Source organism: Antechinus flavipes, chromosome X, assembly GCF_016432865.1.
Source record: "Antechinus flavipes isolate AdamAnt ecotype Samford, QLD, Australia chromosome X, AdamAnt_v2, whole genome shotgun sequence".
Classification (NCBI taxonomy): domain Eukaryota; kingdom Metazoa; phylum Chordata; class Mammalia; order Dasyuromorphia; family Dasyuridae; genus Antechinus; species Antechinus flavipes.
Window position 1 is genome coordinate 69,276,322 of NC_067404.1, and position 18,904 is coordinate 69,295,225.

At 34.9% G+C, this 18,904-nt stretch overlaps 1 protein-coding gene across 2 annotated transcripts in view; it reads left to right on the forward strand.

Moving 5' to 3' along the window:
• The window catches only part of PCDH11X (protocadherin 11 X-linked), a 576,990-nt gene that overhangs the window by 69,660 nt on the left and 488,426 nt on the right, over nt 1-18,904 (forward strand). For both annotated transcript variants that reach the window (XM_051969012.1, XM_051969013.1), the window contains exon 4: nt 7,287-9,773. In XM_051969012.1, coding sequence (XP_051824972.1) covers nt 7,287-9,773 — 2,487 coding nt within the window. The remainder of the gene's footprint in view (nt 1-7,286; nt 9,774-18,904) is intronic.

Sequence of the window (18,904 nt, forward strand, 5' to 3'; positions counted from 1 at the left end):
AAAAGCAGAGAAATAAATTTTTAGTCTTTCCCCAGCATTCTCTGAACAACACAGTAAACAGCCTTTATTTAATCAGTTTTAGAATCCAATCTCTCTGGAACTATTTTTAGTACTTACTGGCACTATATGCTTCTTCTGGGCAACAGTACTAGATTTATAGCTCTGGAAGTGCCGTGTTATTTAGTACCTCCTGATCAGCACCAAAGTGGTGTCTTACACATGCATATGTCAAAAATGTTAAAGGTTTAGTAGGGTGGCTCAGCTATTCCTTTCCCAGAACAATATATTTTTAAAAAGATAGCTTTTTATTTGATGAAACATATTTTTTTCTTGTTTCTCAAAATTTGAAATATTTCTCTTGAGAAGTCAATATTCAACCCAAACTTCTCCTCCTGGATTCTCCAAATCCCTACAAAGAACAAAGGTCTCAGAAGGCTTTATCATCTTAACCTATTTTAGTAGTTTTTGCCCCAGGCTTATCCCTCCAAAACTCATCTGTAAATCTGAACTCACAAAGGAGATTAAAAACAAACAAAAACACTTGCATTATAAGAAATTATTTCACATTCCATAAAATTTTCCTGACCCTTTGCTAGAAATGAGATCTATGTACTTCAGCTGTCAGAAATCATAAATACTGCCATCAGCATGTGGAATCTATGTGAAAGATGGAGTTCTTGTGGTCTAAAGAAAGATTTATTTTTCTTTCTAGTCCCATGAATGCATTTGAGTGAAGGATGAAGATACCTTTATTTGTTTTGCAAATATGCTGTCCACATATAAAAGTTAGTATTTGTCAGCATTGCTCCAGAAAAGCACGATTAAATAGGTCAAATTCTATTTTACACCTACATGAATTAATCTATTTGGTGATATTAAGTTACTTAAAAGTCAACATTCATGCATGAAATGCTGGATGGTTTGAAGGCAGTGGTTAACTGGGGACTTTATATCTGAAGTATACTTCCCACAAGTACTTTGGCTAGTATGGTCTGTCTGCCCCTATATGTTCTAACAAGGATTTGCAGATTCTATTTCTAACTGGATCTTAAAAGTATGGATTTTAGTAGTCCTCAATTTCTTCCTCTTCCTCCCCCAAACAAGGGGATGAGTTATAAGAAACTCACCTCTGTGCTAATCCTGATGTAAACCACTTGGTGGAGTCATGAGTTCGATTGCCATTCTCTGTAAGAGCTTCATTTAGAAAGGAGGATCAGCCTTAGCTAACCATTGAATTCATTATATTCAACTCTCTTGGATACTCACCACAATTTTAATATATCTACAAATGTACTAGGACCTTTGTGCAAAATTTTCTCTTTTGTGCATAATTTTCCATTTTGCTAACAGACAACATTTATTCCAACCTCTTGGACACTTTAAGTGATAAAATAGTAATTTATTTAAAAATATGTGTTTTGCTGCAGCTTTGCTGTAAATTGTCCAAATCTGGCACTGGTAATTATTTTATCTGCCTTATATGAACATTTCAAAATCTTGTTTTTCAAGTCAAGTGACTTTACATGATATGAATAACACATAGTAAGCAGATAGTTTGTGGATTTACAAATTACATTTTCTTTCAGATGTAAAGAAAACCGAGACAGAAAACCCATTTCAAGGTTTATGTGAAAACTGTTACTTACACAGTTCTTCTCCAAATATTGGATAATCATAAAAAATATTAATGATAGTTTAACCTCACTAGGCTATGATTTTCTTGTCTATAAAATGAGGGAGATTAGATCAGGGTTTTTAAAACTTTTTCTACTTGTGATCCCTTTTCATCTGAGAAATTTTTAGATGACACCTGGTATATAGATATATAAAATATGTATATAAATCAAACATTTACTGATAACAAATCATAATTTCATGACCCCCACATTCAGTTATGAGGCTCTATATGGGGTCACAAACCACAGTTTAAGAAGTTAAAAAATAAATCATCCCCAAAGCCTTTTCTAGTACAAATATTTTTTAATTTTTATTAAAGTAAATGTGCTTTTGGAGAGTATAAAGTTTGAACGTTAGCTGTAGATGAGCTGTTTAGTTAGAGTTGTTTTATCACTTTAAGAGCATTCATCACTTCCTGAGCATAACTAAGTCATATTTGCTACAGTGTTTCCCCCATATCCTCTCTTTTCCTTAGTAGAACATATTCTGTCCTCTCTCTGTTTCTTTAAAAATATTTTTTTGGTTTTCTCAATAAGAATAAATGAGGCAAGCAACTTTGTGGCAGACAATGTCATAACGTCTTTTTAGGAGGTGTTATTCTGAAGTAGATGTTATGTTTAGATTTGCTCTTTCATATCTCTTTCTCTTGCCTTAGTATCCTTACTCATCACTGGGCCACTTTCCATGCTCTGGGCCTATCCTTTGCTTTGCTATCTTCTTCCCATTATCCCACCAAAACTCAATTGTTCCATGCCTGGTTCCTTTTTGTCCCTGAGCTTATAGGGCAAGCTCATGTTCTTATAGGTTATTTCAAGCTTAAGTATTCCTTAATGGCCAGTAAAAGTTTAATGTGTTATCCACCTTTCCTTTTCATTTTAAAAACTTTTAATGTTTAACCTAAATGAGTGAATCAGTTGGAAATTTCAGTCATCATGGCCATGGAGAAATTTTGGGGGGACAGGAAGTCTAGCTAATAGGTTTATGTCCATCTAGCTCTAAATATGCAGGACTAGAAATATATATGTATATATCTGTACTGGGAATTTGTTGTATTCCTTGAAAATTCCAAGTATAAATATGTCTTTCATTGTAGGTACATAGTTTTGGTTGATGATAGCAATCTGATATGTGAAGTTAGCCATCCTTTGGAATACCATAGAATTTTGACATGGCTGTAAATTAAATGGTTATCATTGACACTAGTTTAAAAGGGGGTCATCTGTTTGGAAATAATGCATAGGATTATAATTGCAATTTGGTAAAATAACTAAAATTGGATTCTAGTTCACTTTTAAATAGTTTAGGATTTGCTATAAGAACATGGTAACTTTTCCCATTAGTAGACATATGTTGAAAGTAAGAAAATGAAAAAAGGCAAGTTTTGCACTAAATGCTAATTTGTCCACGTGTCTTTGTGATGCCACATGGCAGAGCAGATCGAGTACTAGGTTTTACAGCTGGAAGATCTGGGGTCATCTCCTGTCTCTAGTACTTATTATCTGGCTATGCATGGACTAATCATTCTACACTCCTAAATCTCAGTTTCCTTATCTGTAAAACTGTGCTAAGTGATACTTCTAGGATGTCCTTTGTGAAGTGGTTGCAAGCCTTTAATGAAAAATACACCTACTTCTGGCAAAAGTCACCAAAATTGAAACGTAGACAGATTGAGATCTACATAGGTGGAGCAAATGTGTGTGCCTAAATCACAGTTTCTTAAAACCTTGACCCAAAATTAGTTGTCCACAATTATCAGATCAGTGATATCTTGACTGAAAATTGACAGAAAGTAGTCTCAGTATCAGGATAATACTATAAGAACTAGAGCTGCTAACCAATTTATTAATATTTTTAAGAGTACATAGGTGAGTAGTTCTCTAATAATGTACTTTTTTTCTTTCTTTATGTCTTTTTTTTTTTTTCTGAGGCAATTGGGGTTAATTGACTTGCCCAGGATCACACAACAGAAGTGTTAAGTGTCTGAGACTAGATTTGAACTCAGGTCCTCCTGACTTCAGAGCTGGTACTCTATCAACTACACTACCTAACTGCCTCTAGTGTACTTTCAATATAGGTAGATTTTTCACATTTAAAAATGTTAACTTTGCATTTAGCTGACAGTTCAAAAGTAATTTAAAATAAATATTTAGAAGAAATTTAGCAACACATATGGATGAGTAAAATGAAATACAGTTCCTAAGAAGACACCCCCCAAAAGGAAGTAAACTTAGAGCTGATGCTATGAGCAAATCTTGACACTTTTAAATTGATTGCCTTCTGTGCCTTAATTATATGGTTTCAATTTTTCCCTCAACACACAGTTCCAGGTTATAACCAAAGGCAAGATTTCTATTAGTTCTCTATCATCTTCCATTATCCCACATAGTGTCATCTTATGTCTGATTAGCAGACTTAGTTATTCAGCTTTTGTTAATTAGTAATTTAATTTAAAATTAGTAAAAAAAAGTAACAGTTATTCTGCCTAAGACTAGCATAAATCTGATGGAATAATAAAAAGTAAAAAAAGAGAGATCTATTATGTTGTCTTTACTGAAAAAGATTTTTAGGAAATTTTTCTAATCCTCACCTAATCTTATCTCAGAGGGGAAAACTAGGATTGATGAGAGGACTTTTCAGAGAGGCAGATTTAGGTTCCCTCTGATAAGGAAAATCTTTCTAACAAAGTGAAGACAATGGGTTTCCCTTCAATGGGATCCTTTAGATGAAATGTAGAAGATCATTTGTCTGATGTTCCATAGAGGGGATTTCTGTTTAGGTGTAGGGTGGGACATGAGGTTCCAATCCTAGGATTGGGACTTTACATTTTGTGTATTTATTCAATAGTATCATATAAACCCTTGTAAGGATGTACAGGGCAGGGAGGTAGTTCTGCAGTATATAGAGTTCTGGGCTTCATCTTCCTTAGTTCAAATCTGGCCTCATACTCTTACTAGCTTTGTAACCCTGGGCAAGTCACTGTGTTTGCCTATTTCCTCACCTGTGAAATGAGCTGGAGAAGGAAATGGTCAACAACTCTAGTATCTCTGCCAAGAAAACCCCAAAAGTGCGTACAAAGGGTTCTCATGGCTGAAAACAAACAACAGCCATAAAATATAAATAGATTCATAGAGTTCTATGAAGAGAGCATAAAAACAAAAATTATGATAACTTAAAATGGCAACTAAAACATTATTTTAGTGTTTTGGTGATGAAAATTCTAAAAATTCCTTTTTCAATATAATCTCTCAGTTTGGTAAATTTATCATTTGCTGTATATCAGGAATGTTCCTAAGGCAGATTTCTAAGCAGCATTTAAGGGGAAACCTTGCCTCCTGTCATTTATTGCATTTAAAGTTATGCTACTTGGAGATTAGTTTACATGAATAGAAATTTTTGTAGAGTGCTTGTTTTAGTTTATGACGTAATGCCATAATAATCAATATACAACCTTTAGCTTGTATGCAAAATTCAAAAAAAGAAAGAAAGCAAAGTTGAGGGGTTTGTGTTTGGGTAGCATCGCTTTTAGTTTCATAATAGATATCCAATACTTTCATCAAGACATATATATGATTCTGTTTAAATGTTTAAAGCACAATTGAGTTCTATCACCTATTTGGAACTTTGTATTAATTACACCAAAGACCTACATATAGCAAGAGAGGAGATGCAAGAAGGTGTGGACTACTGATGCATTGAAGAATACAGATAATGATATAGAAAATAATCAGAATAAAGTTAGCCATTCTAACACTTCCTGAAGAACTGATATCTCCATTTGAATTTCCATCTTGTAGTATCTCATGTGAAATCCTGGCATAACAGTATTAGGAATTAACCATAGATGTATAATAGTTTGTAGGATTAATCCACAAATCACAGATGAATAGCTGGGTTTTGTTGCTATGTCAGGATTTGTCTTTTATTACCACAAATGAACACTGGAGAATTAAAAAAATATTCAGAATAATAAATCACTCATTTCAAAAATATCGCAAAGTACCTTTCTCATCTTCTGGCTTCATTTTACACTTTGCCCATCATAATCTTCAAAATCAAAATCAGTCTCCTCTAAATAAGTAACCTTTTCTAAAAACTTTTAAAATCATGATCCAGTAAGGCATTGAGAGGGAATATTTACTGACCCAAGCCATTTAACGTTTCAGAGCTCCTCCTTAGGATTCTTGTGCTTACTCTAAACTGGCTGCAAATTAAACTTTGTATGGTTTAATCCCCTTTACACTCTTCTCTATAGTCATTTTCTGCCCTCAATGCTTTCATTAGCATGGTATTGTAAATAGAGTTAGCCTGTGACTTAGACCAAAGCATCACCTCTGCCACATACTGACTGACACACTTTTCTCCTTGAGCTGGATGTTTCAAAATTTGGCTTTGATATGCCTGTAGGTTTTCCTCAAAGGATCTCTTTCAGGTGATGATCAGTAGATTTTTTTTTCTATTTCTACTTTCTCTTCTTGTTCTAACACTTCAGGACAATTTCTTTAATTACTTTTTGTATTATAGTATTGTTTCTGTGGAGTTAGCCTGGATGTGTTTACATTTCACACTGGTTAAACCTTGGTTCCTGGGGTCTTTCTTTGGGTCTTCTCAGCTTGTTCCAGGAAGATTACCCATTTTTCCCCATATATATATATATATATATATATTTTTTTTTTTTGCTTTTCACTGGTCTTTGTTCACCCTGAGGTGCTATTCTGTTTTGTTTGTGGGGGAAATCTGAAGACACTGGAATTGCTTGACCTACTCTGCCATCTTCCCAGAATCCTCTCTCTCTATTTTATCCAGATTATACAATGTACAGAATCAAGTGGATATATTATCTTGTATCAAAGATTATATGTTTAAATGATCAGAAATGTACTCTGTGACTTTAGGAAAGATTTTTTGAAACGTACATGGGGGTTCTGGCTCTGATCCTACCACTAGCTAGCAAGCCATCAAATCTTTTCTTACGTGTAATCTGGAAGACTTGGATTGATGACATCAAAGAACCTTTCCATTTTGAAAATGGGAAAAGACTGAAAATCTTGGTATTCTATCAATTTATTAAGCAAACATTTATTGAGTACATGCTATATTTGAGGCCCTAGGTTACAGACAAAAGATAATTATGGCATAATCCCTATGTCCTTAAAAATATAGTTAGAGGAAAGATGAAATACAAATGCATTTATAAAAAGGGTGAAAGTATGAGAGGCAACAAAGTACTCTTGAGGGTTTATAGGAATTTTTTGAAATTCTTGTCAGTATGGTGCTTTTAACAAAGTGGGTTTTGATGAATATGTTTTAATTGACAAATCAACCTACAAGATATTTTAATTAAAAAATTTTATTGGCCTACAACAAAATGCTTACATATTTGCATGATATTTTTAATGGTAATGACAGTCATAGAGAACAAAGAATTATGGTAGAACTTATAACATTTAAATTATTATAACTTCTTTTTGATTGCTTGATTCATCACATGAAACTAAATTTGTGATAATATTGTTAATACCATTTGCTTGAGTGTATTTGTCTACTGAAATTATATTGGGACTCTTAAAATCTAATTGTACAATAAAAATCTTCATCTTCGTATCTTCTAGGGTTTAGATGTTTTTGGGCTTGATGTCATTGAAACACCTGAGGGAGAAAAATGGCCCCAACTAATTGTCCAAAAGATGCTGGATCGGGAGGAGAAAGACATGTATGTGATGAAATTGAAAGTCGAAGATGGTGGGTCACCTACAAGGTCCAGCACAGCCATTTTGCAAGTTTCTGTGATTGACATGAATGACAACCGTCCCATCTTTCAGGAGACAGAGGTTGAAGTTGCCATCCCTGAAAATGCTCCTGTGGGCTCTTCAGTCTATCAGCTCCATGCCACTGATGCTGATGTGGGTGCAAATGCACGGATCCAATACTTCTTCAGCAATCTGATGAACCAGGTTGCTAGAAAGCTTTTCAGTCTCAACAATACCACTGGCCTCATTACTGTCAAGGAGCCCTTGGACAGGGAGCAGGCACCTATTCATAAGTTGATGGTTGTAGCAACCGATGGAGGTCCAATGCCAGCTAGGGCCATGGTAATAGTCAATGTCACCGATGTCAACGACAACCCCCCAATAATTGACGTCAGATACATCATCGATACGACCAACGGGACTGTATTTTTGTCAGAAAATGCTGCACTCAACACTAAAATTGCCCTAATTACACTAATAGACAAAGATGCTGACCGTAATGGTAGAGTGACCTGTTTCACAGAGTATGATGTTCCTTTCAGATTAAGGCCAGTTTTTGAAAATCAATTCCTGATGGAGACTTCCTCTTTCCTAGACTATGAGACTACAAAAGAATATGAAGTAAAATTGATGGCTTCAGATGCTGGCAAACCTCCTTTGAATTATACGACTTCTGTTTTTGTCAAAGTCAAAGATGAAAATGACAATGCACCCATCTTCCGCCAGTCCAGCATAGGGATTTCTGTCCCAGAGAACAATGCTCCTGGTGCTCAGCTGACAAAAATTAGCGCAACTGATGCAGACACTGGAAAGAATGGAGAGATCACTTACCTGTTAGCTGGTGAACCTCCCTCTGCTTTCAGCCTGGATAATCGTACAGGCATTCTGTCAGCAGTGGAACAACTGGATAGAGAAACGAAAGATAAATATACCTTCACAGTCACTGCAAGGGACAATGGGGTGCCTCACCTGCAGTCCAATGCTACAGTGACTGTAACAGTCCTTGATCAAAATGACAACAGCCCTACTTTCACCCACAGTGAATACAACTTCTATGTCCCAGAAAACCTGCCCAAACATGGCACAGTGGGACTCATCACCATAACTGATCCTGACGCTGGAGAAAATGGAGTTATCACTCTCACCATTCTAAATAACAATGGTAGCTTCATCATTGATTCAATCCACGGAGTCATCCGACCCAATATATCTTTTGATAGAGAGAAACAAGAGTCTTACAGTTTCATAGTAATGGCCACAGATGGAGGCAAGGTGCCACGCTCTTCATCTGCCAAGGTGACCATCAACGTAGTAGATATTAATGACAACAAACCAGTTTTCATCTTGCCTCCTACCAACTACACTTTCGAGTTTGTTCCATTAGCTACTGAAATTGGCACACTTTTGTACGTAGTAATGGCTATTGATGAGGACACTGGCATGAATGCTGAAATCCGTTACCATATCGAAGGGGGAAACAAAAAGAAATTGTTTCAAATGGAAGGAGCATCAGGGAACATAACCCTGAAATCTAGATTTATTCCTGCAGACCAAGGTTTACACAAGCTGTTGATCAAAGCTAGGGACTTAGGACAACCTGACTCTATGAATAGCAAAATACTCTTAAACCTATTTGTGAACGATACTCTGTACAATTCTACTTTCGTCGATGAACTGCTACGCAGAAATCGGGGAAGATCAGTGACCCATAAAGTTCGAAAGACTGATGTTGCAAGCCCTTCAAGCAGCGAATATATCAAGTACATCATTGCCATCATTTCTGGTTCCATGACTGCCGTCCTGACCATCGTTATTGCTGCTCTTCTACGATGCCGCCGTTTCCCGCGCCTCAAAGGGGCAAGAAAGCAGAATTCAGAATGGGTTACTCCAAATCCAGAAAACAGCGAGGCAATAACAATTAGTACAAGCAACAATAGTGGCCCTAATAATGTCATCCTTAACCTCGTCTCCTTTGCCGAATCTGGGAATGAGGAGCTAGAAAATGAGGAGGAGGAGGTCACTACCTCCTTAGATGTTGTCATTGATATTGAAGAAGACACCATGGCGAAGTACAACTGGGGTACCCATTCTTCTACTTTTAAGCCTGATGGTCCTGATTTGGCCCAACACTACAAAGCTACATCTCCTCAGCCAACCTTCCATATTGAGCCTGAGACTCCCATGCATTCAAAGCACCATGGCATCCAGGTGCTGCCCGTGGACAACACTTTTGTGCTGTCCTGTGACTCTCTTTCCAAATGTTCCTCTAGCGGCTCAGATCCATACAGCATTTCTGACTGTAGCTGTCAAGGAACCATCAAGACTACAGCCACCATTCATCCCCGACAGGTAACTCCAAGTTCCTAGAGGAATTTGGCATTTTCCTTTACTTTTTTAAAAGCTGTTTTGACTTTAACTAAAGCATTATAAGGTTGTCTAGCCTTAAAAGATAAACAACTCTACTCTCAAATATTGCAACTTATAGATTATGTTGAACTGATATTAGATATAGAGAATCAGAATTAACTATGAGTTATGGGAAAAATGTTGAATGTTGAATGATTCTATTGGGGACAATCCTGTCTGTAGATGGCAGTATGGTACTTCCTGTGTTAATGTAGAATATCATTGAATAATTTGTTAAAAAAAAATAGGGTTATGGCATTGTCCTAAACTCTATGAGATTCATAGGACTATAAGTAATCAAGACCAGATACAGAGCAATAAAATGTTTCGGGATCTAATAAGTAACTTGTAATGCTAATGGAGCATGGAATTGAAGCCTTCGTTTGGACAAAGCCATAATACCCAAGCATCTTTCAAAAGTAAGCAAGGTATTTTCCCACCCAAAGAAATGAGAGTGCCATTTTCAGAGCAGAAATTCATTCTCTTACTTTGGCTCATGGAAATCTTTTCTAAGTCATACAATATGGTGAAAATGAGACTAGAAAGAGAAATGTAGACATATTATACTTTATTTTTATAGCAGAGAGTAAAATGGGTAAATGAGAACTATTTCTAGATACTCTTCTTAGCATTTGTGTATTGATGAGAAATAGTCAGTATCCTTTAAAAGCCCTTCTTTATTATGATTTTTTTGAAGCAAATTGTGTTGTATGTGATATGTGGAAGGGAAAATAGGACAAATGAGTGTGGCAATATTGATTATCAATGAATATCAAACCTAGGGAATTAATTAAAGAGAGCTTTCAAAAGTTCTTGTACAGCCTTATCTATCTGCATTTGAGGAGAAATATGTCAAGGTTGCTTTACATTAGGCATCAGCATTCACAAATGAATTCAGTTGTTTCTGTTTCTTTGATTGTTTTCTTAATGAAGCCAAGGCACAGAATTCTTTGATATGTTTTGTTCCCTCCAGTGAAAGCCACAATTTGTGCTGTGCTTTTCTTTCCTTAAGTTTAGCTATAATGAATCTAACAAACAATCCCAGTCTCTCCATCACAAGTGGTACAGAAAAGCTTTGAAAAACTGTATCTGATAAGATAATAGCATTTAGAAGCAGGAACAAATTTTCTCTTCACTGAAGTTAGACACATTGAGCCAGTCTATCATCAAGCTGGAAGAAATTACAAAAATGGGTCACTGATGAGTTTGAAAACTTTCATTTCAGATAATATGTATGATCCAACTGTAACACAAGGTGAAATTCCCTTTGTCAATCACATAATGGTCGGAAATATTTGCTATAGTGTGAATTCTTATTGCGATTCTAGGACTTCTGTCTTTTTTAAGAGTAGGTCTGCTGAGATAGTGTAGGAAAAGGCAACTGGAACTTCAGGTAGTTTTTGCCTCAGAAAACTTAAAGGAAAAAGATTATTTTCACAGGTTTGAACACCATGTGTAGTGAGTCTATGTTCTTTCTCTATGTTTGAAAGCATCAGCTCTCTCTTATTTTCCAATTCTTATCTCTAAGTTATTTTTTCCTAATGACTTTTTTCAGCAGAAAATTATGGTGGGACATCAAGGTTGTCATGCAAACTTTGTATATTTTTTACTTTTAAGAGACTTTAAAAGACCTTGCAGCACATATATAAAAATCTCTATGTAAAAAAAGATTGGTTTGTATTCTATGAGAAGCATCATTCTGAAGATGGAGAAGTTAGTTACAAAGAAGCTAGTATTTTTAGTTTTTCTTTTACATTTTTCTTAACCTCTGAAAGTGATTTCCACCTGAAGATATTTTTAACTAAAAGAAAAAGATGAGAGGAATTCACTTATTTTGCTATTTTTGATGCTGTATAAAATGGCCTGTAAACACAGCTAAATCTTTCCCACCCTTAAAAAACTCTCTCTAGAACTCACCATGGCTGTCATTCTATTTTTCCCCTCCCTTTCTCATCCAGTTTACTTGAAAAAGCTGTCTATAGAATTCCACTACCTCCTCTCCTCTTACTCTTCTTAACCTCCTGAAGTCTGTCTTCTCATCTCAATACTCAATTCAGACTGTTCTATCCAAAGTCAATGATCTCTTCATTGCTAGATTGCTTTTCTCAATCTTTATCCTTTTTGAGCTCTTTTTAAAAAAATATTTGACACTGTTTAATCACCTTCTCTTAGGTATTCTTTTCTCTCTGGGTTTTCATAACACTGCTTTCTTCTGGTTGTGCTGGTCTTCTCAGTCTCCTTCCCTGGATCTTCATACTTCTTCCAAGTCAAGTCAAGCATTTTATTTAGCACTTACTGTATGCCTGGCCCTGCATTAAGTGTTCATACCCATTAACCGTGGATACGCCTACAAGTTCTATTTTGCACCCTCTTTTTTCTTCTCTCAACATTCTAGCACTTGGTGATCACATCAGTTCTTCTTGTCCTATTGCCATTTTAATGTCAATGACTTCCAGATCTATATATGCAGCCTAATCTAACTCTTGAGTTAAAAATGGATATCCCATCTATGTCTGTGACTCAGTAAGACACACGCTAAACTCATCTTTTCACCCAAACTCATCCATCTTCAGACTATTTCTGCCAAAGCCTGGACAATCCTTCCAATCACTCAACTTCCCAATATCAGAATGACCTTTAACTTTCCACTTTCCCTCTGTCATTTAAAACCCTTCCAGTTCTGGATCCAAATTAATGCATGTTAAACATTCCTCCCATTCACACATTTTATAGATCAGCCCAACTGGTCTTGTTTTGCTCCACATTATAACAATCTATTTTCTTTGTGCTTTTGTACAAGTTTTCCTTCGTGACTGGAAAGCAGTACTTCCTCTCCTCCATTTCTTAGAACCTCCATTTTCCTTTAAATCTCTGATTTCCTCAAACACCAGATTTCTTGATGAACTCTATCTACTAGTACTCTCCCATTACCTTGTATCTATTTGGTGTATACTTTCCATATACTGTATTTATGTGTTTACTTATTGTCTCCCTGAGAAGCTTCTTGAAAGTACAGCTTTTATTTTTGTCCTTATAGCAACAGCATCTGGCACATAGGAGATGTTTAATGAATGTTTGTTGAGTGATTGAATATAGAAAACTCAGTCCATATTATTTTTCAATTAATTTTACTTTATTTTTAGCTCCAGATTATCTAACCTGCAATCTCTGCTCTATCCAATGAGAAGGCAAGAAACCCCAAACCAATTACAAATATGAAGTCTGTATTATAATACTGATTATGGAAGAATAATGGCAAGACATAATGTTAAGTTATACCTTAAACTGTGCCATAGCAGCAGTTCTGTGGATACAAGAAAAAATTATACTTTTTTTTTTTTTTTGCTGAGGCAATTGGGGTTAGATGCCTTGCCTAGGGTCACATAGCTAGGAAGTGTTAAGTGTCTGAGGTCGAATTTGAACTCAGATCCTTCTGACTTCAGGGCTGGTGCTCTAGCCACTGCGCCACCTAGCTGCTGCCTTCAATACATTTTTGATGGACAAAGGTCTCTGTATGTAACAAGACTATTATTGCCTATCAGCAATGTACTTAGTAAAATGCCTGTGTATAGAAACTTTACATTGGCTACTAAATTTTGAACCCAGTGGAAAAGACATACCCCATCAGAATTCAGATTATCCACAGATATTATTACGACAATTAAATCTACTTACAATAATAATATGAATAGAGGATCAGCACTAAGTATAAAGTAAATCAATTGATTCCTTCTTCAGACTGTTCTTCACATGATTAAAAAATTGAGTTGAGAAGGCAAGGTTACATTTGTACCTGGAAATGTCAGAGTCTGAAGGTTTTCAATCCAATTAGGAAGCTTAAGAACGATCCTGTTAAAGTGCACACCAATGGAGTTCCAGTCTACCAATTTGCCAATTAGCAACTGTCCTACCTTGGCAAATTGAGGCAAAGTTTGCTCTGAACCTTCTAGATAGGATTTAGTCAGTGAGTAGTAAAAAACCAAGAGGGCATATTAATGCTAGTTACTGACATAGAATGTAGGAGGTACATGCTGGTATGTTCAGAAAGTGTCATAAATGTGAAATGATGTCAGCTTTCAGAATTTCAGATACTTAAGATAGAGTGGTTAAATAATCATTTTCATAGTGCAATGTGTGAATATACCCTAATTCACATAACCTGAGTTGAAAGTCACTCCGTAAACTCCTTTGTAACAAAAAAAAGATAAGCAAAGCTAATAAAGTAACCACACCTAAAAATAATATGCACTGTTCCACATAGGTAGTCCCCATATATCTCTCCAAAAAGGAGAATATTTCATCTGTTCTCCCAGACCAATATTGCTCATTCTGTTTAATTTGAATTGACCTGTCTTCTTCAGTTGTTTTTCTTTTGAATACATTGTACATAATCTTACCCTGGCTATTGTGCATCAGTTAACAGGTTTTTCTTAATTCCTCATATTGTCATTTCTCATAGAGGAACACACTTTAGTTATGTTCATATGTTATATATCATGCTGTTATTCTCCTATCAATGAGCATCCATTTTTTCCACTTTTTTCTTAACATTGAAAGTGCTGCTATGAATATTGAGGGCCTTTCTGACTTTGACCTTCTTGGGGTTTATGCCCAATAATGGGATCTTTGGATTGAAAGATATCAACAGATTGATGAAATAATTGAACATTATTTCCTGGAACTATTATACCAATTCACATCTCTATATAATTTTCTAGATCCCATCCAGCATTCTCTTATTTTGTCTTTTATCGTGCTTGCCAATTTGATGGGTGTGAAGTGAAACCTCAAAGTTTAATTTGAATGTTGCGTTTTTATATTTAGAACTTTTTTTGCATTTCTTCTGAATGATGTTCTTATTCTTTGATCACTTACCTTTGCAACTCATGTTCTTTTTATACATGCCAGTCTGCTGCATATCTTTTTGAATCATTTCCCATAAAGTATCAAAACAATTTCCCTGGGTTTCATGCCTTATTATATTTTACATGCCTATGATATACTCAATATAAATAACAAGCATCAAGGTTAAACATAAACATCTATTGACCATATCAGGAGATTAAGACCACAAAATGCTTTTGAATACTTTTGACTAAGCACAAAAATCTGTGATATAATTACTTCAAATAATAACAGAATTTTCTGGCTCTGGTATATATAATGTATGTTCATATAAGTATTATCTTACAAAAGCTGCCCCATTCAAAATATTTCCCTCTTATATTAAAAAAAATCATAATTATTAATTTCATGACCATAGGAAAAGATAGTGAAAATCAGGGATCATCAAATGTAGTTAATGTCTAAATCATACCTTGACAGATGTACTTTGAAAATTGAGAAATCATCTTTTCCTATTCATGAGGGACAGAATTCATAATTAAATCTTAAAGGTTCTAATTCTATGTAGAAAGCACAAATATAGTCTGCTTCATGATAAGAAAAATTAAAATGAGGCGTATGTATTTTGTGGAGAAAGGGAATGTTTTCTAGTGGCAGTCCTGAAAAGTTTCCCTAGCCCTTTATCTTTTGTCTATGTTTTTGTTGGAAATTCCTTTGTAAGAAAGGAATGTTCATTGACATTTTCACTTTCTTGGAGATGTATCCTCTCTATGTTTGACCTCAGGAGGACAGAAAAGCCACTGTCATTATTCAGTATAGACACTTGACTTGATATTTTTAAGTGTTATACAATCATCAATTATTTTACTTCCTGTTGAAATGGAAATGGGTGTTACCTGGTGTGAAGCTATTTATCTTAATCAGAATTTAGTAATAGTTGTCCAACATTATCTAACTGTTGGATGAAATCTAAGTAACCTTCAAGGTTTAGAAGAATAAAATCTGCCTTGATGGGTTGGGGGCAGGGAATGGGCTTCGGTAAAAGTTGTCTAAAATTCTTAGGATAGGTACAACAAAAATTTAAGGAACCAGTAATGGTATCATATCCTATTCTCTTTATTACTTTGTTTTCACATTGCTTTATACTTTTTGAAGTCCTTTCCAATCTGATGTCTTTTGGGGAGACAAGAGCAATTGCTTACAAAATATTTCAGTTATTCTGGTAGGATTATTTCTAAGGTACATAAATAAAGACTGGGAAAAAATACATCTTGGATTCCAATTAAAATGAGTCCTGCTGGGAAAATGTTTTAAATATGTGCTATATCTGCCTTATCTAGTATTCTGAGTATAATTGATCTCATTTATGTGTGAAATATGAAATATGGTAGTGGTTCCTTTTATTTCATGGAAGGAAATATATGATTTTTCTTTCCATATGAAATCCTAAGAGTAGACCCTGAAAATGATGTACCATTCTTTCTCCCACAACTGGCCTAGCACATAGAAAGGAAGGAACTGTTTAACTTCTTTTTAACAACAGCATTATCTAATGATTCATTTAAAAATTTTTATTTTAAGTACAATTTTTTGAAAAATAAATAAATAAAAATAGAGAAGATATACTTCACATGGGCGAAAACAAAAATTTATCTCCAGATAAGCATCCATTCTGATAATGATGTTGATTGCCCTGGTCTAGTCTAGCTAACGAATGGATTCTCATGTATAAGTCAAACTGATCATGACAATTATTAGTACAGTGAATTTCTTTTCCATTTGCTCTTTTTAGATTAGCTTTTATTTTTATTACCTTTCTGTGGCAACATTACTGAATGACTAGAATACTGATATTTGTAGTTAGGAAGGACCTAGTCTCCAATCCTATCTCTGATAGGATTAGTCATATAATTAGCCATATAATTTTAGACAAGTCATTTAATCTGTTCACATCCCTGGCAGCTCTATAGGATTTACCTAGTAAGTCATAGATGTACTGGGATCTATACTGGTAAAATATATATCCTATATATTTGCATCTTTTTCTTTTTCTTTGAGTTATCCTGCCATGGCTGAAGGCTTTTATTCATGCAGTTGTGCTTAAGTCAGAATGATGTCTCTTTTTTAATTGTCCAATCATTTAACAAGTGTTCATTAGTACCTACTTCATGCTACATACAGTAAAAGTGCTTAGGATACAAAGACAAAAAGAAATCATCCCTTTCCTCAAAGGGCTTCCATTCTATTAGCAAGAAAGACCACATATACTGATAAACACAACATGGAAAGGGTAAATGCCAGATCATTTTACAGGGAAGGCATGAACACTTGCAGAGATTATGTAGGGAGCAACATTTGAATTGAGTTGGACAGAAAATTAGGAATTCAAATAAGTGAAGATAAGGGAGTGCATTCTAAGCTTGGAGAGAGCCTATGCAAGGAGAGACTGGCAAGAGCTAGAATGTTGTATGTGAGAAGCAGCTGAGGCTAATTTGCCTGGACTTAGGAGTACGTGAAGGAGAATAATGTCAGAAGAAGAAATGTCAGGTTGTAATCATGCTGTGAAGGGCTTTAAATTTCTCATTTTTAATTGATTCTAGTTGTGGTAGGGAGTCAGTGGTTTGCTATACCAACAAAATCAGAGGTCTAGTCTCTAACCTTATACCTAATCTGTATCCTTTTATAGTTGTTCTGATAATGAATAAGACCTTCAAGAGAAATAATGTTGGGGCTGAGCAGAGATTCTATCATTGGTCATTAGGATATGCTCACATTCAATAGAGGGGAAAAGAGTCTAGAAAATGAAATAGGGCAGAATTGCTGAATAAGACAGGAGGAGAGTACCAAATAGTGCTATATAACTAAGTCCAAGACCTGAAAGACTTTCCAGAAGAAAGTCATCAATTCCCTCAAATGCTTCAGATATAGAAAAATGAAAGAAAAATGAGAGACTAGCCTTGGATTTGGGTCATTAGTGGAGTTCAAGAAAGCAATTTCAGCAGAGTAGTAGAAAGCAGAAGCCCAAACTGGGGTGAGGGCTTAAGTAGACAATAATTAAATGATGAAATGAGCACTTAGCACAATGTTTAGAATACAGCAAAAGTCTAATAAATTCTTGCTTTCTTTTTATTTTTGAGCAGTGGTTCAGAATCAAGCAGAAGTTGTTTCTTTCTTTTTTTTTTTTTAAGATGATGGCAGGGAGGGAAACCTGGGCACATTTGAAAGTAGAAGGGAAGGAGTCAGTCAAGGAAAAATGGGAAGTACTAGTAGGAGAGGCTACTTGAGACTTCAAGTCCCGTAGAAGGAATGTGGAATATAGGTGAAGAAATTAACCTGGAAAAGGAAAGATTTTAATAATCTGAAATCAGAGGGAAGGATTAGGGTAAGAGCAGAAAAAATCATCTTAAAGTGCAGAGATTTTTGATAAGGGCCACATTTATTATGAGTACATGATAATGCATGGTAAGACATACATTAAAGTGATAAGATGGACTCAGAATCAGTCAAGAATAAATACCTACATTTAAATCTTATCACTGGATAGCTTGGCAGAATCAGTCCAAGTATAGCTATTTCATATATATGTAATTTGGCTGTTAAAATAATTGGCCATTGAGAAACTAATATTATCACTTTGTGACCAATTTGGCCAATACAATGGCACAAATAAGTAATTTTATGACTGAATTGGATTGCTTGTGAACAACTCTTATGTGTCTTCCTATTGTTAACTAGTTGGCCTAATGGAAAAAAATTAGTTCTAAAGTTAAATGCTATCCTGGAATGTTGAAAGAATGACTGTTTTGATATAGTTAACATATTTTATAGAGAAGTTTAATTCATAAATACCAATTTTACTGATTTCTTCTTTTTAATCATATTTTCATGTGTGACTTGAAAGACATCCATATTTAATTATGTGTATATAATTTATATTTTCTATATATTATTTACATATTTTCTTTTAACTTATATAAATATATGTATTTTTTTTCTTTCAATAGCATATTAGTCATGTTTGTAAAGATCTTTTACTTTTCCTTGAGTAAGTTCCACATTGATTTACCTTAGAATAAAAAATGTTATTCATAACCCTTTAAAAAACGAGCACTTCTAGCTTTCATTGTCAATGAAAAGGAAACTAATTATGCCTTTTGCTCATGTTTAACTGTTCCATGGTTCACTTAAAAGCAAAAAATGCATATCTGACCAGTTTTTCTTTGGTCTAT